Source organism: Oncorhynchus keta, unplaced genomic scaffold (genome assembly GCF_023373465.1).
Source record: "Oncorhynchus keta strain PuntledgeMale-10-30-2019 unplaced genomic scaffold, Oket_V2 Un_contig_3269_pilon_pilon, whole genome shotgun sequence".
Classification (NCBI taxonomy): domain Eukaryota; kingdom Metazoa; phylum Chordata; class Actinopteri; order Salmoniformes; family Salmonidae; genus Oncorhynchus; species Oncorhynchus keta.
In genome coordinates, this window is record NW_026287167.1 from 67,269 (window position 1) to 91,314 (window position 24,046).

General features: G+C 44.2%; 1 protein-coding gene across 4 annotated transcripts; it reads right to left on the minus strand.

Moving 5' to 3' along the window:
• Positions 1 to 15,268: 15,268 nt before the first annotated feature.
• On the minus strand, positions 15,269 to 23,837 carry LOC118376491 (oocyte zinc finger protein XlCOF6.1-like). 4 transcript variants are annotated; one of them, XM_052507848.1, is made up of 3 exons: positions 23,566 to 23,837; positions 18,262 to 18,278; positions 15,269 to 16,368 (listed from the first exon to the last, which is right to left on the minus strand). In XM_052507848.1, exons 1-3 carry the CDS (start codon positions 23,729 to 23,731, stop codon positions 15,271 to 15,273), a joined length of 1,281 nt encoding a protein of 426 aa, XP_052363808.1. In that variant the 5' UTR covers positions 23,732 to 23,837; the 3' UTR covers positions 15,269 to 15,270. The 4 variants fall into 4 exon arrangements, with proteins under 4 accessions (XP_052363808.1, XP_052363810.1, XP_052363809.1 ...); XM_052507850.1 differs by lacking the exon at positions 18,262 to 18,278 and having other exon boundaries at positions 15,269 to 16,379; XM_052507849.1 differs by lacking the exons at positions 18,262 to 18,278; positions 23,566 to 23,837 and adding an exon at positions 17,829 to 18,244 and having other exon boundaries at positions 15,269 to 16,379.
• Positions 23,838 to 24,046: the final 209 nt, after the last annotated feature.

The following is a 24,046-nucleotide window of genomic DNA, read 5'->3' on the forward strand; positions in this document are numbered from 1 at the left end:
ATCCCTGATCGAGTGTTCTCAATTACAAATCAAATTTTATTTGTCACATACACATGGTTAGCAGATGTTAATGCGAGTGTAGCGAAATGCTTGTGCTTCTAGTTCCGACAATGCAGTGATAACCAACAAGTAATCTAACTAACAATTCCAAAACTACTGTCTTATACACAGTGTAAGGGGATAAAGAATATGTACATGAATGAGTGATGGTACAGAGCAGCATACAGTAGATGGTATCGAGTACAGTACAACATCCCTGGTCGAGTGTTCTCAATTACAACATCCCCGGTCGAGTGTTCTCAATTACAACTTCCCCGGTCGAGTGTTCTCAATTACAACTTCCCCGGTCGAGTGTTCTCAATTACAACATCCCCGGTCGAGTGTTCTCAATTACAACATCCCCGGTCGAGTGTTCTCAATTACAACATCCCCGGTCGAGTGTTCTCAATTACAACATCCCCGGTCGAGTGTTCTCAATTACAACATCCCTGGTCGAGTGTTCTCAATTACAACATCCCCGGTCGAGTGTTCTCAATTACAACATCCCTGATCGAGTGTTCTCAATTACAACATCCCCGGTCGAGTGTTCTCAATTACAACATCCCCGGTCGAGTGTTCTCAATTACAACATCCCTGGTCGAGTGTTCTCAATTACAACATCCCTTCTGGTATGGGAACCTCTCAGTGAGAAACTGGTTAACTGGCACAAGTTGTCCCAGGCCAGCAAAACTGTCCGCAGTAAACGGCCACAACTCCAAGAACTGTACACACAAAGCATCACAAGGAAAACTGCAAGCATCCTTCCAAATGCTGCCGTCAGGTCGGAGACGACAGGTGGAACTCACAAAGAAGAACGGTCCCCCAAAAAATGTATCCCCTTTGCAGTGACAATCCTTATTAAGACTGATGAACGGACATGTAAATGTTTAATGTGTTTCATTCTGACATTTTAGTCTGACTGGTAAATGTTTCATTTGTTTTATTCTGACATTTCAATATTTAATAGTTTCATTCTGACATTTCAGTCTGACATGTAAATATTTAACGTGTTTCATTCTGACATTTCAGTCTGACATGTAAATGTTTGTATGTTTTATCTCTGTTTTTATTATTTTATTGTAACTCAGAGCGCCAACGACACATTTTCATTCTGTTTAAACGTAATAGACAATAAAGTTTGTATTTTCTGATTATCTTAAAGCCCGGCTCTTTCATCCTTTAAGTTACAGAAAATCAAATTTGACACGGTAAGTAATTGTACAAAGAAGTCCAACTTCGGCGTTTATCCCTAACCCTCTGAAAAGAGACACATACATAGAGGTTGGAGCAGGGCGCTGCCATACTACAGCACCTGTGAAGCAGTTGTTGTGGGGCGGTTATGTGCCTTGCTCAAGGGCAGGACAGCAGGTATGGAGCATCTAGGATTTAACACCAGAATCCACTTCCTGTCACCCAGGTTGATGAGAATGGTTTACTGATGTTACCACTTACTTCCTGTCTCCCAGGGGGATGAGAGAATGGTCTTACTGATATTACCACTTCCTGTCTCCCAGGGTGATGAGAGAATGGTTTACTGATGTTACCACTTACTTCCTGTCTCCCAGGGTGATGAAAGAATGGTTCATACTGATGTTACCACTTACTTCCTGTCACCCAGGTTGATGAGAGAATGGTTTACTGATGTTACCACTTACTTCCTGTCTCCCAGGGGGATGAGAGAATGGTTTACTGATGTTACCACTTACTTCCTGTCTCCCAGGGGGATGAAAGAATGGTCTTACTGATGTTACCACTTACTTCCTGTCTCCCGGGGTGATGAAAGAATGGTTTACTGATGTTACCACTTCCTGTCACCCAGGTTGATGAGAATGGTTTACTGATGTTACCACTTACTTCCTGTCTCCCAGGGGGATGAGAGAATGGTCTTACTGATATTACCACTTACTTCCTGTCTCCCAGGTTGATGAGAGAATGGTTTACTGATGTTACCACTTACTTCCTGTCTCCCGGGGTGATGAGAGAATGGTTCATACTGATGTTACCACTTACTTCCTGTCTCCCAGGGGATGAGAGAATGGTCTTACTGATGTTACCACTTACTTCCTGTCTCCCAGGGTGATGAGAGAATGGTTTACTGATGTTACCACTTACTTCCTGTCTCCCAGGGTGATGAAAGAATGGTTCATACTGATGTTACCACTTACTTCCTGTCACCCAGGTTGATGAGAGAATGGTTTACTGATGTTACCACTTACTTCCTGTCTCCCAGGGGGATGAGAGAATGGTCTTACTGATGTTACCACTTCCTGTCTCCCAGGGGGATGAGAGAATGGTTTACTGATGTTACCACTTACTTCCTGTCTCCCAGGGGGATGAGAGAATGGTCTTACTGATATTACCACTTACTTCCTGTCTCCCAGGTTGATGAGAGAATGGTTTACTGATGTTACCACTTACTTCCTGTCTCCCGGGGTGATGAGAGAATGGTTCATACTGATGTTACCACTTACTTCCTGTCTCCCAGGGTGATGTTTCTGATGTTAATGATTTATTCAAATCTCTTTCCATCTGTCAGAGTATTCCTCATTCATTTTGACCTAATGCTGCTCACTCAGGATATTGTTTTAACATTTTGAGAGTAATAACATACAGTTGACTCCTGATGAGTGCATTTTGTACAAGTGTAAACTCTGTTTTAAGTGAACTACAGTGTTCTTCCAGCCCCAATTCAACAACATTCTCTATATAAGTGCATTCTCTGTTTTAGTGCACGCTGTCACATCAATCCCAAGCAGCTGCCAGGAGTCAACCGTGTTACAATTTCTTGTCCTTCTATTCAGTTAGAATCTATATCCATTATCGCTGGTCTGTATCTTGTAGTAAAACTCCAGGTTATTGATACTGATTTATACGAATATTGATTTCAAGTGTACTTTTCAGAAAACATCTTAATTTTGTCCACTACTTTTTTTTTCTCATTCATTTGAACCTAATGGTGCTTATTCATGATGTTGATTTAATCTTGTATAGATGAGAGTAATGATACACAGTCGACTCCACTGTTTGTCTACATGTAGTCATCGTTCTACTTTACTACTGGTCTTTAGGCTGCCTTGCACAGTAAAACCTCCATCCAGTTGATGACCCTGTTGTGCGTTTCTGGGCTCACTACCAGCTAGAAGGAAGGAGTTTCCCAAAATTTCTTGACTAAAACACGGAAGTAAAATTGGGAGACAAAAAAAATGGGACGATCGAAGGTTACGAATGTAACCATGGTTATGTGAGCTATTGAATCACTCACTACATGGTATCCTTCCGCACGGCAGGATACATTCCGAGTAAGGATTGTCAGATTAGTCCCGTGTACTGGATCCGCCCTTAAATAGCTTCTGCCGCGCTACTTCCAACTCGTGTGCCTTTTTCGAGGCGCTGTAGATCACTGACAAACGGTGGCGTTTTCCACCACTGTCGACAAAGAGGTCTGGAGTGATCCAATAGCTCACGTAACTGTGGTTACATTCGAGCTGACAAGGTACAAATCTGTCCTTCTGCCCAGTGTTGCCAACTCCTCCTCAGTAAAGGAAAGTAGCTATTGGCTGTCCTAAAAGTCACTAAATGACGCCATCGCCTAATTTGCATAATTGGCCACGTGCATGTAATTGTGATGATGCTGTAGGAGAGAGGAATGACGTCGTGGGACAGATAAAAAGTGAGTAAAAAAACACCCTAAATATGTTTAGAACTACAAATGAGCAAGCTGCAGAGAGTGGCACACACAGCGAATAAGAACCAGATATTTGAGGCCATACTCCTCCTTCAGCACTTTATGGACTCCATTGTTAATCCTCATCATAACAGAGGCATTGTCAGTCCCTATCTCCAGGAGTTTCTCTTTTTTAAGACAATATTTCTCGAGGAAAGCCACAACAGCACAGGGCTTTAGATTTGACATCTTCTCCAACTTGGGGCGGCAGGGTAGCCTAGTGGTTAGAGCGTTGGACAAGGTACAAATCTGTCGTTCTGCCCCTGAACAGGCAGTTAACCCACTGTTCCTAGGCCGTCATTGTAAATAAGAATTTGTTCTTAACTGACTTGCCTGGTTAAATGTAAGTTAAATGACACAATTATCTGCTTGTTGTCACAACCCCAGGCATAAACAACATCTGTGGAAAAGGCAAGGTCAAGCTCGAGGAGGAGGCCAGTCAAATGGACTCATTGAGGAGGCTGACGCTGGTCACAATTACTCATTGAGGAGGAGGCTGAAACACTGGTCACCCACATCCGTGGTCACTCAACATCTGTGGACTCTCGAGGAGGAGGCTATCACAACTCCCCAGGCACTCTTGAGGAGGAGGCTGAAACCCACATCTGTGGACTCATCGAGGAGGAGGCTGAAACGCAGGTCACCCACATCTGTGGACTCATTGAGGAGGAGGCTGAAACGCAGGTCACCCACATCTGTGGACTCATGAGGAGGCTGAGGAGGATTGAGGAGGGCTGAAACGCAGGTCACCCACATCTGTGGACTCATCGAGGAGGAGGCTGAAACGCAGGTCACCCTCATCTGTGGACTCATCGAGGAGGAGGCTGAAACTCATTGAGGAGGCTGGTCACCCACATCTGTGGACTCATTGAGGAGGAGGCTGAAACGTCACCCACATCTGTGGTCACGAGGCTGAAACGCAGGTCACCCAATCTGTGGACTCATTGAGGAGGAGGCTGAAATGCTGGGTGGACTCAGAAGGCACAGGTCACCCAATCTGTGGACTTTAGGCTGCAGGTCATCTGTGGACTGTCGAGGAGTAGGCTAGCAGCATCTGTGGACTCATTGAGAAAGCAGCTTGTCCCCACATCTGTGGACTCATCGAGGAGGAGGCTGAAATCTGGTCACCCAATCTGTGGACTCATTGAGGATGCCAGCATAGTCAACATCTGTGGACTCATTGAGGAGGAGCTAAGGTCACCCCATCTGTGGACTCATCAGCCAGGTATTTTTAAACCATAAATGGTCACGTCTTGTTTTTGAAAGTGGTGCTGAACACAATTAATCATTTAGTGCTTTGCCTGTGCATTTCAGTATGTTTTAGAGTTGAGAAAGCAGCTTGACATGCTTTTTTTACATCACATAAGTTTGATAGCTAATGCCATGGTGGCCTCAGCCTTATTTTTTAAACCATAAATGGCAGCTTGTTTTTGGTGGCACTGTTATAAGGCATTGCCTTTTCAGTATGTTTTAGAGTTGTCGTGTTTTTTTTACATCACTAAGTTTGGCCTAGAAATCAGCCTTACAATACAGCCAGTATGCCCGTGTATTATCTCCAATAAACGGCTTCAACCAGCCTTCAGGGTTTGATTCCCACTCCTTTCTGTATTTTTGAGTGTACAGTTTAGACTGAGACATGATGAACTAGCCAGCTAGATGTTTAGCTTATGTCACAGAGAGGCACACACACACAGTGGGCAAGGTGAGTAAGTGACTGAGGCTGTGTGAGTCAAATGCAGTGATTTATTTTAGACATTTACATACCGCCCTGAATATAAGCCAGGGCGGGATCAGCCAGTGGCGGCTTTCCACATGCGCGATTCATTTGCAGTCTGGACAGGGAGGGGTGAACATCTCCTGCTCTGACTGCAGCTGGGAGGGACTGGGCCGCCTGTGAGTGCTTTGGGATGGGGGTGGGGCCCACGGCAGCACCTGCTGCTCGTTGAGAAGAGTAAGAACGATATGTGCTTTCACGTCAGAGTCTTAAAAAGTCTCCAATAACACCAGAAAAAGTTGGTAGATTTGTCACTAGTCGATTTTTTTTGGAAAATGTGTCTCTAGAGGGGTCTGAATACTCGCTAAATATAACGACAAAGTCGCTAAGTTGGCAACACTGCTTCTTTCCCTTAGCAAGGCAGTTATCCCACTGTTCCCCGGACGTCGGAGACGTGGATGTCGATTAAGGCAGCCCCCCACACCTCTCTGATTCACAGAGGCTTGGTTAAATGCGGAAGGCATTCAGTTGTACAACTGACTAGGTATCCCCCTTTCCCTATTATGGTATCACAATACCAGATTAAAAGTGCAATATGCCAAAATCACTCTGCCATTTCCTGGTTGCTAAAATTCTAATAGTTTGCCTATTTTCAGTTGTGACAAAACAAGCAGTCATTGTGTAGGTAATCATTGTACCGTTTAAATCGCTGTGAAATATATTTTCCATAAACCCAAAATATTGTATTTTAGACTGTTTGAAGTCAAAAGTAAAAGACAAACTAAACGGAAGCATAGAAATAGCGCGCATAGAACTTCTTCTAAGACTTCCTTTCAATGAGAATGACAAATCTATAACTCGTGAATAAATTAGATCACCCAAAACGTTACATATTGCAGCTTTAACATCGGGGAACTGGGTCGAGGCCAGACAGAGAGCAAATTCTGGTAGGACTGAGCTCAGGCCAGTCATAGTTGCTGTGTCCCTCCATTCCCACTCAGGGAAGCAGAGGCAACACCCAGCACAGCCGTCCCGACCTCATTGTCGGGGTCAACGTTGACTCGGTAGTACCTAGAGAAGGTGCTAGACAATGTTATTGAGGGGAACTCTCAATGACAAGATGTAGCTACTTCTCGAGTACTTCTCGAAATGGCTACCCAGACTGAGACAGAGAGTGGACAGAGTGGCCTGAGACGGAGAGAGGCCTGAGACGGAGAGAGGCCTGAGACGGAGAGTGGCCTGAGACGGAGAGTGGCCTGAGACGGAGAGTGGCCTGAGACGGAGAGGCCTGACGGAGAGAGGCCTGAGACGGAGAGAGGCCTGAGACGGAGAGTGGCCTGAGACGGAGAGTGGCCTGAGACGGAGAGAGGCCTGAGACGGAGAGAGGCCTGAGACGGAGAGTGGCCTGAGACGGAGAGTGGCCTGAGACGGAGAGTGGCCTGAGACGGAGAGAGGCCTGAGACGGAGAGAGGCCTGAGACGGAGAGAGGCCTGAGACGGAGAGAGGCCTGAGACGGAGAGAGGCCTGAGACGGAGAGTGGCCTGAGACGGAGAGTGGCCTGAGACGGAGAGAGGCCTGAGACGGAGAGTGGCCTGAGACGGAGAGAGGCCTGAGACGGAGAGAGGCCTGAGACGGAGAGTGGCCTGAGACGGAGAGAGGCCTGAGACGGAGAGAGGCCTGAGACGGAGAGAGGCCTGAGACGGAGAGTGGCCTGAGACGGAGAGTGGCCTGAGACGGAGAGTGGCCTGAGACGGAGAGAGGCCTGAGACGGAGAGAGGCCTGAGACGGAGAGTGGCCTGAGACGGAGAGTGGCCTGAGACGGAGAGTGGACAGAGACAGAGAGTGGACAGAGGCCTGAGACGGAGAGAGGCCTGAGACGGAGAGAGGCCTGAGACGGAGAGAGGCCTGAGACGGAGAGAGGCCTGAGACGGAGAGTGGCCTGAGACGGAGAGTGGCCTGAGACGGAGAGAGGCCTGAGACGGAGAGTGGCCTGAGACGGAGAGTGGCCTGAGACTGAGAGTGGCCTGAGACTGAGAGTGGCCTGAGACTGAGAGTGGCCTGAGACGGAGAGTGGCCTGAGACGGAGAGTGGCCTGAGACGGAGAGTGGCCTGAGACGGAGAGTGGCCTGAGACGGAGAGTGGCCTGAGACGGAGAGTGGCCTGAGACGGAGAGTGGCCAGAGAGGCCTGAGACGGAGAGTGGCCTGAGACGGAGAGTGGCCTGAGACGGAGAGTGGACAGAGAGGCCTGAGACGGAGAGAGGCCTGAGACAGAGAGTGGACAGAGTGGCCTGAGACGGAGAGTGGCCTGAGACAGAGAGTGGACAGAGTGGCCTGAGACGGAGAGTGGCCTGAGACAGAGAGTGGACAGAGAGGCCTGAGACGGAGAGTGGCCTGAGACAGAGAGTGGACAGAGAGGCCTGAGACGGAGAGTGGCCTGAGACAGAGAGTGGACTGAGACGGAGAGAGGCCTGAGACGGAGAGTGGCCTGAGACGGAGAGTGGCCTGAGACGGAGAGTGGCCTGAGACGGAGAGTGGCCTGAGACGGAGAGTGGCCTGAGACGGAGAGTGGCCTGAGACGGAGAGAGGCCTGAGACGGAGAGTGGCCTGAGACGGAGAGTGGCCTGAGACGGAGAGTGGCCTGAGACGGAGAGTGGCCTGAGACGGAGAGTGGCCTGAGACGGAGAGTGGCCAGTGGAACCAACAGTGAAGCCACCGTCAGTAGGCTGAGTAGCTCTTGGCACTCTTAACAGCTGGTCCAAGCCAGAAACGGTTGAGGTAGGATAGGATGTTGTTACTCTCACCTGAGGGAGAAGAGCCCTCATGAGCGGCGTAGCGGTCTAAGGCACTGCATCTCGGTGCTAGAGGCGTCACTACAGACCCTGGTTCGATTCCACGCTGTATCACATCCGGCTGTGATTGGGAGTCCCATAGTGCAGCGCACAATTGGCCCAATGTCGTTAGGGTTTGGCCGGGGTAGTCCGTCATTGTAAATAAGAATTTGTTCTTAATCGACTTGCCCAGTTAAATAAAACATTTGAGTCTACGGACATCCGGAGGTAAATCACCTTCTGTGAGGTTGTCAGGTGAGTCTTCTCCTCCAGGGTGAGGCCCAGAACTCTGTGGTTCAAGAGGGTCCTCGTGTCCGTTGTGGCCTGTTCCCTGGGCGGGGCACAGACCAGCCAATCATCCAGGTAAGGTAGTTACTCCTCCAGTAGAATGCACCACCAGCACCACCAGAGCAAAAGGCAAAGGCCGGCCCGCCCGCCAGGCAAAATGCTGCAGAAACAGTGCTTGCCATGCAATGTGAGTCTGTTCGGCCCATCTAGTGGTACTTTTGGGTACTTCATATTATTACAAGTGTTTTTTTTATTTCACATTTATTTAACCAGGTAGGCCAGTTGAGAACAAGTTCTCAATTACAACTGCGACCTGGCCAAGATAAAGCAAAGCAATGCGACACAAACAACAGAGTTACACATGGAATAAATAAACATACAGTCAATAACACAATAGAAAAAAAAGTCTATATACAGTGTGTGCAAATGGCGTGAGGAAGTCAGGCAATAAATAGGCCATAGTAGCGAATAATTACAATTCAGCAAATGAACACCGGAGTGATAGATGAGCAGATGATGATGCGCAAGTAGAGATACTGGTGTGCAAAAGAGCAGAAGAGCAAAAAAGTAAATAAAAATAATATGGGGATGAGGTAGGTCGATTGGATGGGCTATTTACAGATGGACTATGTACAGCTGCAGCGATCGGTTAGCTGCTCAGATAGCTTATGTTTAAAGTTAGTGAGGGAGATATACTTCAGCGATGTTTGCAATTCGTTCCAGACATTGGCAGCAGAGAACTGGAAGGAAAGGCTGCCAAAGGGGGTGTTGGATTTGGGATACACCTGCTAGAGCGTGTGCTACGGGTGGGTGTTGTTATCGTGACCAGTGAACTGAGATAAGGCGGAGCTTTACCTAGCAAAGACTTCTAGATGATCTGGAGCCAGTGGGTCTGGCGACGAATATGTAGCGAGGGCCAGCCGACGAGAGCATACAGGTCGCAGTGGTGGGTAGTTTTTGGGGCTTTGGTGACAAAACGGATGGCACTGTGATCGACTACATCCAGTTTGCTGAGTAGAGTGTTGGAGGCTATTTTGTAAATGACATCGCCGAAGTCGGATCAGTTTTACGAGGGTATGTTTGGCGGTGTGAGTGGAGGTGGCTTTGTTGTGAAATAGGAAGACGATTCTAGATTTAATTTTGGATTGGAGATATGAGTCTGGAAGGAGAGTTTACAGTCAAATCAGACAGCTAGGTATTTGTAGTTGTCCACATATCCTAAGTCAGAACCTTCCAGAGTAGTGATGCTAGTCGGGTGGGCTGGTGCGGGCAGTGATCGGTTGAAAAGCATGCGTTTAAGAGCAGTTGGAGGCCACGGAAGGAGTGTTGTATGGCATTGAAGCTCGTTTGGAGGTTTGTTAACGCAGTGTCCAAAGAAGGGCCAGATGTATACAGAATGGTGTCGTCTGCGTAGAGGTGGATCAGGGAATCATCCTCAGCAAGAGTGACATTGTTGATATATACAGAGAAAAGGGTCGGCCCGAGAATTGAACCCTGTGGTACCCCCATAGAGACTGCCAGAGGTCCGGACAACAGGTCCTCCGGTTTAGTCGCTGAGGTGCACCCGTGACCAGCTCGGAAACCGGATTGCACAGCGGAGAAGGTATGGTGGGATTCGAAATGGTCAGCGATCTGTTTACGAACTTGGCTTTCGAAGACTTTAGAAAGGCAGGGCAGGATGCATATAGGTCTATAACAGTTTGGGTCTAGAGTGTCTCCCCCTTTGAAGAGGGGGATGACCGTGACAGCTTTCCCATCTTTAGGGATCTCGGACAATATGAAAGAGAGATTGAACAGACTGGTAATAGGGACAATGGCGGCAGATAATTTTAGAAAGAGAGGGTCCAGATTGTCTAACCCAACTGATTTGTACTGGTCCAGGTTTTGCAGCTCTTTCAGAATATCTGCTACCTGGATTTGGGTGAAGGAGAATCTGGGGAGGCTTGGGCAGGTAGCTGCGGGGGGAAAGCATGGCTAGCCGTAGAGAAATGCTTATTGAAATTCTCGATTATCGTGGATTTATCAGTGGCGACAGTGTTTTTCCTAGCCTCAGTGCAGTGGGCAGCTGGGAGGAGGTGATCTTATTCTCCATGGACTTTACACTGTCCCAAAACTTTTGGAGTTTGAGCTACAGGATGCAATTTTATGTTTGAAAAAGCGAGCCTTTGCTTTCCTGACTGACTGAGAGTATTGGTTCCTGACTACCCTGAAAAGTTGCATATCGCAGGGACTATTCGATGCTACTGCAGTCCGCCACAGGATGTTTTTGTGGTGGTCGAAGGCAGTCAGGTCTGGAGTGAACCAAGGGCTACATCTGTTCTTAGTTCTACATTTTTTTCAAAGGGACATTCTTATTTAAGAAGGTGAGGAAATTACTTTTAAAGAACGACCAGGCGTCCTCTACCGATGGGATGAGGTCAATATCCTTTCAGGATACCCGGGCCAGGTCGATTAGAAAGGCCTGCTCACAGAAGTGTTTCAGGGAGCGTTTGACAGTGATATGAGGGGTAGTCGTTTGACCGCGGACCCATAGCGGTTGCAGCCAATGAGGCAGTGATCGCTGAGATCTTGATTGAAAACAGCAGAGGTGGAGGGCAAGTTGGTCAGGATAATATCTATGAGGGTGTCCATGTTTACGGATTTAGGGTTGTACCTGATAGGTTCCTTGATCATTTGTGTGAGATTGAGGGCATCTAGCTTAGATTGTAGGAATGCTGGGGTGTTAAGCATATCCCAGTTTAGGTCACCTAACAGAACAAATTCTGAAGATAGATGGGGGGGAAATCAATTCACATATGGTGTCCAGGGCACAGCTGGGAGCTGAGGGGGGTCTATAACAGGCGGCAACAGTGAGAGACTTATTTCTGGAGAGATTAATTTTTAAAATTAGAAGCTCGAAATGTTTGTGCATAGACCTGGAAAGTATGACAGAACTTTGCAGGCTATCTCTGCAGTAGATTGCAACTCCTCCCCCTTTGGCAGTTCTATCTCGACGGAAAATGTTGTAGTTGGGGATTGAAATTTCAGAATTTTTGTTGGCCTTCCTAAACCAGAATTCAGACATGGCAAGGACATCAGGGTTGGCGGAGTGTGCTAAAGCAGTGAGTAAAACAAACTTAGGGAGGAGGCTTCTGATGTTAACATGCATGAAACCAATGCTTTTACGGTTACAGAAGTCAACAAATGAGAGCGCCTGGGGACACGCATGACCTGGGTTAACCTCCACATCACCCGAGGAACAGAGGAGGAGTAGGATGAGGGTACGGCTAAAGACTAACAAAACTGGTCGTCTCGTGCGTTGAGGACAGAGAATAAAAGAAGCAGATTTCTGTAATTTTATCATCATCTCTGGCCCTCTGTGTTGCCTTATCACATATGAAATAATAAGAAAAAAATGTACATCTAAAATATAATGACAATGCTTGTTAAACATTATCCTGAATAGAAATCATCAACATGGTTTTTAATATGAGCTTTTCAGCACACTTATCCTTTATATTTCAATATTTAATATTTTATTTATTTTAATATGTATTTGTTGTCAATGTTTTGGCGTCAAACTGATGACAGTTGTGAACAGTCAATAGTTGTTAACTGGAGAAAAAAGTAATAAATAAAGTAAGTAATAAAAAGTAATAAAAAGAAGTTTTTTATTTATTTTATTTTATTAATTGGACTATTACCTCTTGACCCATAAGGTCAATCTACTAGAAACTCATGATAATATGGACACAGATATGAATGAACAGTATATATATATATATATATTAATACAAAATGCAAAATTTAAATTACCAAAAAGTTCCAATAGATTACCATAGATTTTCTGTTAACTACCAAAATTACTGAAGATTCCAGTAACTTCCAGTAAATTACCGGTAGCTTTGCAACCCTAATGGGGACTCTTCTTGCCGCTCAGCAAGCATGTTTGGCCGGGGAACGGAACATAATTATACAAATTGACCGCAAGAATACCGAACAGATATAGTATTTTGGGGAAAAAAATAAGAATCAATTCAAACCATGATAACACTGGGGATAAGATCCAGCCAGGTTACCCGTGACACAAATCAGCATTCGACTGCCATGCATGTCAGGATGATGTGGAAACCGGCCACTAGAGGCAACAGTGAGCGATGTTACCTTCAAGTAGGTTTGGGTTGTGGACGGGGATGGCATCTGCCGCTGATTCCAAAGGTTACAAGTTGGAATTCTGTGATGTTAAGCCTATCCCAAACCTTAACCCTTACCTTAACCATGCAGCATTAATACCTAACCTTAACCATGCAGCATTAATACCTAAACTTGACCTTAAACACTTCCAAATTTTACATTTAAGAAACATTCTAACGTGAGAGAGCGAGTTGATATGATCACATATACAGCACCAGTCAAAAGTTTGGACACACCTACTCATTCAAGGGTTTTTCTTTATTTTACTATTTTCTATATTGTAGAATAATAGTGAAGACATTAAAACTATGAATTATCACATTTGGAATAATGTAGTAACCAAAAAAGTGTTAAACAAATCAAAATATATTTTAGATTCTTCAAAGTAGACACCCTTTGCCTTGAAGACAGCTTTGCACTCTTGGCATTCTCTCAACCAGCTTCACATGGAATGCTTTTCCAACAGTCTTGAAGGAGTTCCCACATATGCTGAGCACTTGTTGGCTGCTTTTCCTTCACTCTGCGGTCCAACTCATCCCAAACCATCTCAATTGGATTGAGGTCGGGTGATTGTGGAGGCCAGGTCATCTGATGCAGCACTCCATCACTCTCCTTCTTGGTCAAATAGCCCTTACACAGCCTGGAGGTGTGTTGCGTCATTGTCCTGTCGATAAACAAATTATAGTCCCACTAAGCGAAACCAGATGGGATGGCGTATCACTGCAGAATGCTGTGGTAGCCATGCTGGTTAAGTGTGCCTTGAATTCTAAATAAATCCCTGACAGTGTAACCTGACTAATGTCCATTGCTCGTGTTTCTTGGCCCAAGCAAGTCTCTTCTTCTTATTGGTGTCCTTTAGTAATGGTTTCTTTGCAGCAAGTCGACCATGAAGGCCTGATTCCCATGGTCTCCTCTGAACAGTTGATGTTGAACAGTTGATGTTGAGATGTGTCTGTTACTTGAACTCTGAAGCATTAATTTGGGCTGCAATTTGAGGTGCAGTTAACTCTAATGAACATATCCTCCGCAGCAGAGGTAACTCTGGGTCTTCCTTTCCAGTGGTGGTCCTCATGAGAGCCAGTTTCATCATAGCGCTTGAGGGTTTTTGCAACTTCACTTGAAGAAACGTTTAAAGTCGGATTGACTAACCTGTCTTAAAGTACTGATGGACTGTCTCTTTGTTTATTTAAGCTGTTCTTACCATAATATGGACATGATATTTTACCGAATAGGGATATATTCTGTATACCACCCCTACCTTATCACAACACAACTGATTGGCTCAAATGCATTAAGGAAAGAAATTCCACAAATTAACTTAACAAGATCCACCTGTTAATTGAAATGCATTCCAGGTGACAAACTCACGAAGCTGGTTGAGAGAATGTCAAGTGTGCAAAGCTGTCATCAAGGCAAAGGGGGGCTACATTGAAGAATCTCAAATATAAAATATATTTTGCTTTGTTTAACACTTTTGGTTACTACATGATTCCATATGTATTATTTCATAGTGTTGATGTCTTCACTATTATTCTACAATGTAAGGTAGGTGTTCTAAAACTTTTGACTGGTACTGTAAATCTATTTACACGTGAGAATACTTGGGAACAGATCCCCCGAAATGAATTGTATTTTTTATTTTATTTATCCGTTATTTTACCAGGTAAGTTGACTGAGAACACGTTCTCATTTGCAGCAACGACCTGGGGAATAGTTACAGAGGAGGGGGATGAATGAGCCAATTGTAAACTGGGGATTATTAGGTGACCGTGATAGTTTGAGGGCCAGATTGGGAATTTAGCCAGGACACCGGGGTTAACACCCCTACTCTAATGATAAGTGCCATGGGATCTTTAATGACCTCAAGAGAGTCAGGACAACTGTTTAACGTCCCATCCGAAAGACGGCACCCTACACAGGGCAGTGACCCAATCACTGCCATGGGGCATTGGGATATGTTTTTAGACCAGAGGAAAGAGTGCCTCCTACTGGCACTTAATAAAATAAATATCCAACGAACCAAAAACATAAAATTCTATATATTATCTTGTTTTGCTCAGAAAACTTGGGGGCCAAATAAATCCCCCACGGGCCGCCTATTGGGCAACCTGCATCTGATCTGGACATCTTGTATCCATGTCGGACTACGACATTGAGTGTTCACACCTCTCCAACACCATCCCTCAGTTGTTCACCTAAAAACTGGTGGCTGTCTGAACTGCAGATTGTCCATTTCATACACAAAGAGCAGCAACATTACCTGTTAGGTTCAGACAACAGTCCCATTATATAATTACTGTGACATTGGACTGAGCAGGATCAGGAGGACCAGTTAGAGTTGGTCCACAGGGGATCTTGGGTGTATCTCAAAACTCTTAAGTCTCCTTTCTGTGTCCTCATTTACAGTCTTTGTGGATGTTTTTCACGTGTTAGCAGATTAGTCTTCTAAATTAATATATTATCAGACTAAGCAGCCATGTTGTTTCTGATTGAAAATTTTCCCTCAGTTACCACAACTAAATAGTTTCTCTCCTGTGTGAATCAGTATATGCCTCCTTAGGTCCCTCCTCTGAATAAAGCTCTTCCCACAGTCACCACAGGTGAATGGTTTCTCTCCTGTGTGAGTCAGTTTATGCATGGTTAGGTGCCCCTTCCGATTGAAGCTTTTCCCACATTCACCACAGGTGAATGGTTTCTCTCCTGTGTGAGTCAGTTTATGCATGGTTAGGTGCCCCTTCCGATTGAAGCTTTTCCCACAGTCACCACAGGTGAATGGTTTCTCTCCTGTGTGAATCAGTATATGTCTCCTCAGGTCCCTCTTCTGAATAAATCTTTTCCCACAGTCATCACAGGTGAATGGTTTCTCTCCTGTGTGAGTCAGTTGATGTTCAGTTAGATGCACCTTCCGAATGAAGCTTTTCCCACAGTCACCACAGCTAAATGGTTTCTCTCCTGTGTGAGTCAGTTTATGTTCAGTTAGGCTCACCTTACGATTGAAGCTTTTCCCACAGTCACCACAGCTATATGGTTTCTCTCCTGTGTGAGTCAGTTTATGAGTGGTTAGGTTCCCTTTGAGACGGAAGCTCTTCCCACAGTCACCACAGCTAAATGATTTCTCTCTGGTGTGAGTCAGTTTATGAGTGGTTAGGTTCCCTTTGAGACGGAAGCTTTTCCCACAGTCACCACAGCTGAATGGTTTCTCTCCTGTGTGAGTCAGTTTATGCCTGGTTAGGTGCGCCTTCCGAATAAAGCTCTTCCCACAGTCACCACAGATAAATGGTTTCTCTCCTGTGTGAATCCTCATGTGCTTAGACAAAGGCTTGGGATCCACAGGTTTAGAATGACTCTCTCTGTTCTCCACAGTCTGGGTTTGGGGAAGAGTCAAGGACTGAAGTGGGTCCTCCTGATCACATTCACTTTTTACACAGGAAGGAGTGAATATGGAGTCTTTGGTATCAAAGAGCCCTTGAAGCTGCTCTTCCTCCTGATTGGTCCCGAGTTCCTCTTTAATCTGTGTGGGCTCTGGGTCCTCCTGCCCCAGACTGGGGCTCCACTCCTGCTCACAGTGCTGCTGCTCAGGGGGAACCTCCTCTTCAGAGAGCTGCAGGGAGTCTGGAGGGAATAAGAGGAGGAGCAGAGGTTATTTATATACCACACAATTAAATAGAACACTTGAATCACGTGAATTATAGATCTCAACGATTTTTAAATTGAAAATGTCTTTATTGGCATTGATCCTAAATAATATCAGGAGCTAAAATAATGTACGATACAGATAAATAGTTTCTGCTCCCAAACTTGATATTTTAATAAAGCTTGTACACGTCCTAGTAATTTGAAAGATTTCTCAGACAGATAAAGTTTGTACGTGAAAACTATTTCAAACTAAGATACTTTCAGTTGTTCCCAAACTCACTTCACTTGCACAAAAGAGAGAGAGAGTCTTGAACTGCTGCTGTTAGCACACGGACAGATCAAATACACAGCGCTGGAACTCAGACGCTCTCATCTCCAACAATTACAGGAGACATGAGGGTTAAGTGCCTTGCTCAAGGCACACGGACAGATCAAATACACAGCGCTGGAACTCAGACGCTCTCATCTCCAACAATTACAGGAGACATGAGGGTTAAGTGCCTTGCTCAAGGCACATGTACAGATCAAATACACAGCGCTGGAACTCAGACGCTCTCATCTCCAACAATTACAGGAGACATGAGGGTTAAGTGCCTTGCTCAAGGCACACGGACAGATCAAATACACAGCGCTGGAACTCAGACGCTCTCATCTCCAACAATTACAGGAGACATGAGGGTTAAGTGCCTTGCTCAAGGCACATGTACAGATCAAATACACAGCGCTGGAACTCAGACGCTCTCATCTCCAACAATTACAGGAGACATGAGGGTTAAGTGCCTTGCTCAAGGCACATGGACAGATCAAATACACAGCGCTGGAACTCAGACGCCTCATCTCCAACAATTACAGGAGACATGAGGGTTACAGTGCCTTGCTCAAGGCACACGGACAGATCAAATACACAGCGCTGGAACTCAGACGCTCTCATCTCCAACAATTACAGGATACATGAGGGTTAAGTGCCTTGCTCAAGGCACACGGACAGATCAAATACACAGCGCTGGAACTCAGACGCTCTCATCTCCAACAATTACAGGAGACATGAGGGTTAAGTGCCTTGCTCAAGGCACACGGACAGATCAAATGCTGGAACTCAGACGCTCTCATCTCCAACAATTACAGGATACAGTGCCTTGCTCAAGGCACACGGAGAGATCAGGCTACACAGCGCTGGAACTCAGACTCTCATCTCCAACAATTACAGGAGACATGAGGGTTAAGTGCCTTGCTCAAGGCACACGTACAGATCAAATACACAGCGCTGGAACTCAGACGCTCTCATCTCCAACAATTACAGGAGACATGAGGGTTAAGTGCCTTGCTCAAGGCACACGGACAGATTTTTCACCTAGTCGGCTCAGGAATCCGATAGGCCACCTGTGGCCCCACATTATTCACCTTTCAGTTTCTGTACATACAAACCTATTCTACATAGTTGTATCTCTGGTGTGATCCGCAGCAGTCTCCGTAGCCGATCATTTTCCTCTTGGTACTCCGATACTGCTTTAGCAAATGCCCCGGAAATCTCCACAGCAGCAAACGCCGTTAAACGCTCATTTAAAAACTCTTGAAACGACTGTAGTTTAGACATTTTCAGTGGACTGAGAGTTGGGTGTTCAGCAAGTATGGGATCTTGACGTGGGTCCTCCTGATCACATTCACTTTTCACACAAGGAGGAGTAAATATGAACTCTATGATATCAGGCTCCACCCCTTGAAGCTGCTCTTCCTCCTGACTGGTCCTGACTTCCTCCTGTTCCTCTTTAATCTGTTTGGTCTCTGGGTCCTCCTGCCCCAGACTGGGACTCCACTCCTGCTCACAGTGCTGCTGCTCAGGGGAACCCTCTTCAGAGACAGCGAGCTGCACGGGTTCTGGAGGGACAGAGAAGAGGAGCAGAGGTTACCACAGTCCCCAAATCCAGAACAAATTCAAGAAAGCTGTGATCAGTATTATGAAGAGCCATTGTTGCATCGGACTCCGTTCCATCTGAAATTTCTCAAGTGAACAGAAAACCTGTTTAAAAAACAGATAAAGCAACACCTCTCAACGAGTCTCCCCTATTTGACCTAGATACTTTGTGTGTATGTATTGATATGTAGGCTACGTGTGCCTGTTTAAAATGCTGATGAATTTGCAACAGCTAATGGGAATCCTAATAAAATACCAAATAACCACAGTATAAGTTATAACCATAAAACGGTCAAAACAGGGAAGTGGTTCTAAACGTTTTTCCACCATTCATTTTCCCCCACAGGGGATTTTACAATAAAATAAGGGCTGTGTTTTGTGTTGGCTTACCCTTTACAATGACTTAAAATAAGGGCTGTGTTTCGTGTTGGCTTACCCTTTACAATGACTTAAAATAAGGGCTGTGTTTCGTGTTGGCTTACCCTTTACAATGACTTAAAATAAGGGCTGTGTTTCGTGTTGGCTTACCCTTTACAATGATTTAAAATAAGGAGTCTTACCCTTTACAATGATTTAAAATAAGGAGTCTTACCCTTTACAATGATTTAAAATAAGGAGTCTTACCCTTTACAATGACTTAAGATAAGGAGGCTTAAAATAAGGAGTCTTACCCTTTACAATGACTTAAAATAAGGAGGCTTACCCTTTACAATGACTTAAAATAAGGAGTCTTACCCTTTACAATGATTTAAAATAAGGAGTCTTACCCTTTACAATGATTTAAAATAAGGAGTCTTACCCTTTACAATGATTTAAAATAAGGAGTCTTACCCTTTACAATGATTTAAAATAAGGAGTCTTACCCTTTACAATGATTTAAAATAAGGAGTCTTACCCTTTACAATGATTTAAAATAAGGAGTCTTACCCTTTACAATGACTTAAAATAAGGAGTCTTACCCTTTACAATGATTTAAAATAAGGAGTCTTACCCTTTACAATGATTTAAAATAAGGAGTCTTACCCTTTACAATGATTTAAAATAAGGAGTCTTACCCTTTACAATGATTTAAAATAAGGAGTCTTACCCTTTACAATGATTTAAAATAAGGAGTCTTACCCTTTACAATGATTTAAAATAAGGAGTCTTACCCTTTACAATGATTTAAAATAAGGAGTCTTACCCTTTACAATGATTTAAAATAAGGAGTCTTACCCTTTACAATGATTTAAAATAAGGAGTCTTACCCTTTACAATGATTTAAAATAAGGAGGCTTACCCTTTACAATGATTTAAGATAAGGAGGCTTACCCTTTACAATGATTTAAAATAAGGAGTCTTACCCTTTACAATGACTTAAAATAAGGAGGCTTACCCTTTACAATGATTTAAAATAAGGAGTCTTACCCTTTACAATGATTTAAAATAAGGAGGCTTACCCTTTACAATGATTTAAAATAAGGAGTCTTACCCTTTACAATGACTTAAGATAAGGAGGCTTAAAATAAGGAGTCTTACCCTTTACAATGATTTAAAATAAGGAGGCTTACCCTTTACAATGACTTAAAATAAGGAGGCTTACCCTTTACAATGACTTAAGATAAGGAGGCTTAAAATAAGGAGTCTTACCCTTTACAATGATTTAAAATAAGGAGGCTTACCCTTTACAATGATTTAAAATAAGGAGTCTTACCCTTTACAATGATTTAAAATAAGGAGTCTTACCCTTTACAATGATTTAAAATAAGGAGTCTTACCCTTTACAATGACTTAAAATAAGGAGTCTTACCCTTTACAATGATTTAAAATAAGGAGTCTTACCCTTTACAATGACTTAAAATAAGGAGTCTTACCCTTTACAATGATTTAAAATAAGGAGTCTTACCCTTTACAATGATTTAAAATAAGGAGTCTTACCCTTTACAATGATTTAAAATAAGGAGTCTTACCCTTTACAATGATTTAAAATAAGGAGTCTTACCCTTTACAATGATTTAAAATAAGGAGTCTTACCCTTTACAATGACTTAAAATAAGGAGTCTTACCCTTTACAATGACTTAAAATAAGGAGTCTTACCCTGGCGTGACGTTTTGATAACCGTGTAAATCTCTCCAGGACAAGGTGACTTTTATCAATATATTCACCTGTATTTACCACCCAAAAATGAAATGCTAATCAGCTCCTGATGTGGCTATCATAAAGAACTACAAACATAAAGAACTACAAACATAAAGAACTACAAACACAAAGAACTACAAACAAAGAACTTCAAACACCATAATGATCTGGACGGGACTGCAGAATCGAGGCAAAGTTTTTTTTTAAATCTATGGATTAACTATCTAACGTCTTCTAAATGTAGTAATGAATAAACTGGCAAAAATTTATTTAAATGAACAATTCCGTGAACTGTCTTGTACTAGTTTTAAAATGACAAAATACCTGTGAGAAAAGAGGTCAGCTATAGATGACGTGCAGGCGCTTCCTGGGATTTGTAGTTCCGCATGATGTCTAATTACATGCTAATTGGCAATTTTCAAATCTGAGCGTAAATAGAGCTGAATATCAGTGGAAGCTCATACTCCTCAGTGAATTTCATTAAAATGGTTTAACATTTTTTTTTCTTTTTGGATAGTCTTTTTATTTTACCCCTTTTTCTCCCCAATTTCGTGGCATCCAATTGTTTTTAGTAGCTACTATCTTGTCTCATCGCTACAACTCCTGTACGGGCTCGGGAGAGACGAAGGTTGAAAGTCATGCGTCCTCCGATACACAACCCAACCAAGCCGCACTGCTTCTTAACACAGCGCACATCCAACCCAGAAGCCAGCCGCACCAATGTGTTGGAGGAAACACCGTGCACCTGGTTAACCTTGGTTAGCACTGCGCCCGGCACGCCACAGGAGTCGCTGGTGCACGATGAGACAAGGACATCCCTACCGGCCAACCCCTCCCTAACCCGGACGAAGCTCGGCCAATTGTGCGTCACCCCATGGACCTCCCGGCCGTGGCCGGTTACGACAGAAAGAGGTATGAAAAAGCCCCAGTAAGCCAGTGACTCAGCCCCTGTAATAGGGTTTGAGGCAGAGAATCCCAGTGGAAAGAGGGGAACCGGCCAGGCAGAGACAGCAAGGGCTGTTCGTTTCTCCAGAGCCTTTCCATTCACCTTCACACTCCTGGGCCAGACTACACTCAATCATATGACCCACTGAAGAGATTAGTCTTCAGTGAAGACTTAAAGGTTGAGACCAAGTTTGCGTCTCTCACATGGGTAGGCAGACCGTTCCATAAAAATGGAGCTCTATAGGAGAAAGCCCTGCCTCCAGCTGTTTGCTTAGAAATTCTAGGCACAATTTGGAGGCCTGTGTCTTGTGACTGTAGCGTACGTGTAGGTATGTACGGCAGGACCAAATCAGAGAGATAGGTAGGAGCAAGCCCATGTAATGTAGGTTAGCAGTAAAACCTTGAAATCAGCCCTTGCCTTGACAGGAAGCCAGCGTAGGGAGGCTAGCACTGGAGTAATATGAACAAATCTTTTGGTTCTTGTCAGGATTCTAGCAGCCGTATTTAGCACTAACTGAAGTTTATTTAGTGCTTTATCCGGGTAGCCGGAAAGTAGAGCATTGCAGTAGTCTAACCTAGAAGTGGCAAAAGCATGGATTAATTTTTCTGCATCATTTTTGGACAGAAAGCTTCTGATTTTTGCAATGTTACGTAGATGGAAAAAGCTGTCCTTGAAACAGTCTTGATATGTTCTTCAAAAGAGAGATCAGGGTCCAGAGTAACGTGGGAGGCAGAGTAACGCCGAGGTCCTTCACTGGGTTGGCGCCCCCCTTGGGTTGTGCCGTGGTGGAGATCTTTGTGGGCTATACTCTGCCTTGTCTCAGGATGGTAAGTTGGTGGTTGAAGATGTCCCTCTAGTGGTGTGGGGGCTGTGCTTTGGCAAAGTGGGTGGGGTTATATCCTTCCTTTTTGGCCCTGTCCGGGGGTGTCATCGGATGGGGCCACAGTGTCTCCTGACCCCTCCTGTCTCAGCCTTCAGCATTTATGCTGTAATAGTTTATGTGTCGGGGGGCTAGGGTGTCCTGTGTGAATCCTGTGAGTCCTGTTTGGGTGTGAGTCCTGTTTGGGTTGGAAATATTTGTGGTCACAGACAGCTGATGTGTTGTGCACTGAAAGGAAAACGTGAGAGCACGTAAAAGCGAGTAGGAATTATAGCTACAGTGTTCAAAGTGATCATACTGTTTGTATGTTGCTGCTACGGAAGTGAACTGCATTTGCGTGTAATCAGGGGTTTATTCATTCTGCAGATTCTGTTGAAAAAAACCTTCATTAAACAGAAGCAAACAGAACAGGGATAAACATACCTGAATTTGTCCAATTGAAATTCTTGTTTGCAACTGTTGGACAAATGATTACACCCTAGATCAGCTGGATGCAGGCAAGAGTGCGCAAGGCGGTATTAAATGTGTCGCTGTCTGTCACCTTGATTACTCAAATTCTTTTCAACCTGTGTTGTGAACTTTCGTTCATAGGCTAGGCTGTTGCAACCTCATGATGGGTATAGGGAAAATGTGAGTATCATGGAGTAGCCTAAACCTATCATTGTGACATTGAGCTGGGTGAATGGAATATGAATGAGTCATCCAATATGCTGTATAAGGCAGTGCTCATCATTTTTTTAAAGATGGTCCTCCATCTTTAACAGCACTGACCGCCAGTGGCGAAAACATTGCTAAAAGTCACCTTGTCTGAGAGAGATTTACATAGTTATCCAAACGTCACACCGGGGTAAGCATTAAACAAAATCCTTATTTGACGTGTTTCTAAAATTAAAAATGAATGGTGGAAAAACGATTGAAACCATTTCCCTGTTTGACCGCTAGGTTTTATGGGTATTATTACACACTCACTGTGGGGCTCTATCAGGCTTCAGACATCAGGGTTGGGGTCAATTTGAATTTTTAAGCCAGTCAAGTCAAGACTAGGTTAACTATAATGCCAATTAAAAAATTAAAAACAAAAATCCATTTTCAATTGCTTCTCAGTAATTGAAGATAAGCTATGTATTTCTAAAGTGTATACATTTTTAATTATAAATTAAATTCACTTCCTGTTTTTATGACAATGTTTTTATCCATGCACGCTAGGTTTAAAAACAACTTTTTAAACGTGTATGAAGTGGTGATCAGTTAACAGTTTATCAATAAAGTATAACCATAGCTAGCTATCAGTATCTACATACGAACCTATTCTACATAGTTGTATCTCTGGTGTCCTCCGCAGCAGTCTCCGTAGCCGATCATTCTCCTCCTGGTACTCCACTACCGTTTTCTCAACGGCACCGAAAATATCCACAGCAGCCGCCGATAAACGCTCATTTAAAAACACACACAACATCTGTAGTTTAGACATTTTCTGTCAAATTAGAGATGGGTAGCCTGTTGAGTCAGTATGTATTTTCTTTACTCAACACAAGGAACAGAAAAAATAACTCGTTTCCAATCCTACTTCCGTGTTCTAGTCAAGGAATCTTGGGACGTTCTTTGTTCTAGTTGGTGACGAACCCAGAAACACAACAGCGCCGCCAGCTGGATGGGAGTTTACTGTGCAAGGCAGCCTGCAGACCAGTAATAAAGGAAAACGACGACTACATGCAGACAAATAGTGGTTATCATAAGTATAGGATGATCTGGGAGAATCTATTCTTCCCCAGGAGTCAACAGTTTA

Excerpts from the sequence above, each read along its gene's own strand:
- LOC118376491 (XM_052507847.1), bottom strand. The coding sequence starts at position 17,997 with ATGTCTAAACTACAGTCGTTTCAAGAGTTTTTAAATGAGCGTTTAACG. Across the intron at positions 16,380-17,804 it reads GTATGTACAGAAACTGAAAG|ACTCCCTGCAGCTCTCTGAA; the intron begins GTGAATAATGTG and ends TATTCCCTCCAG.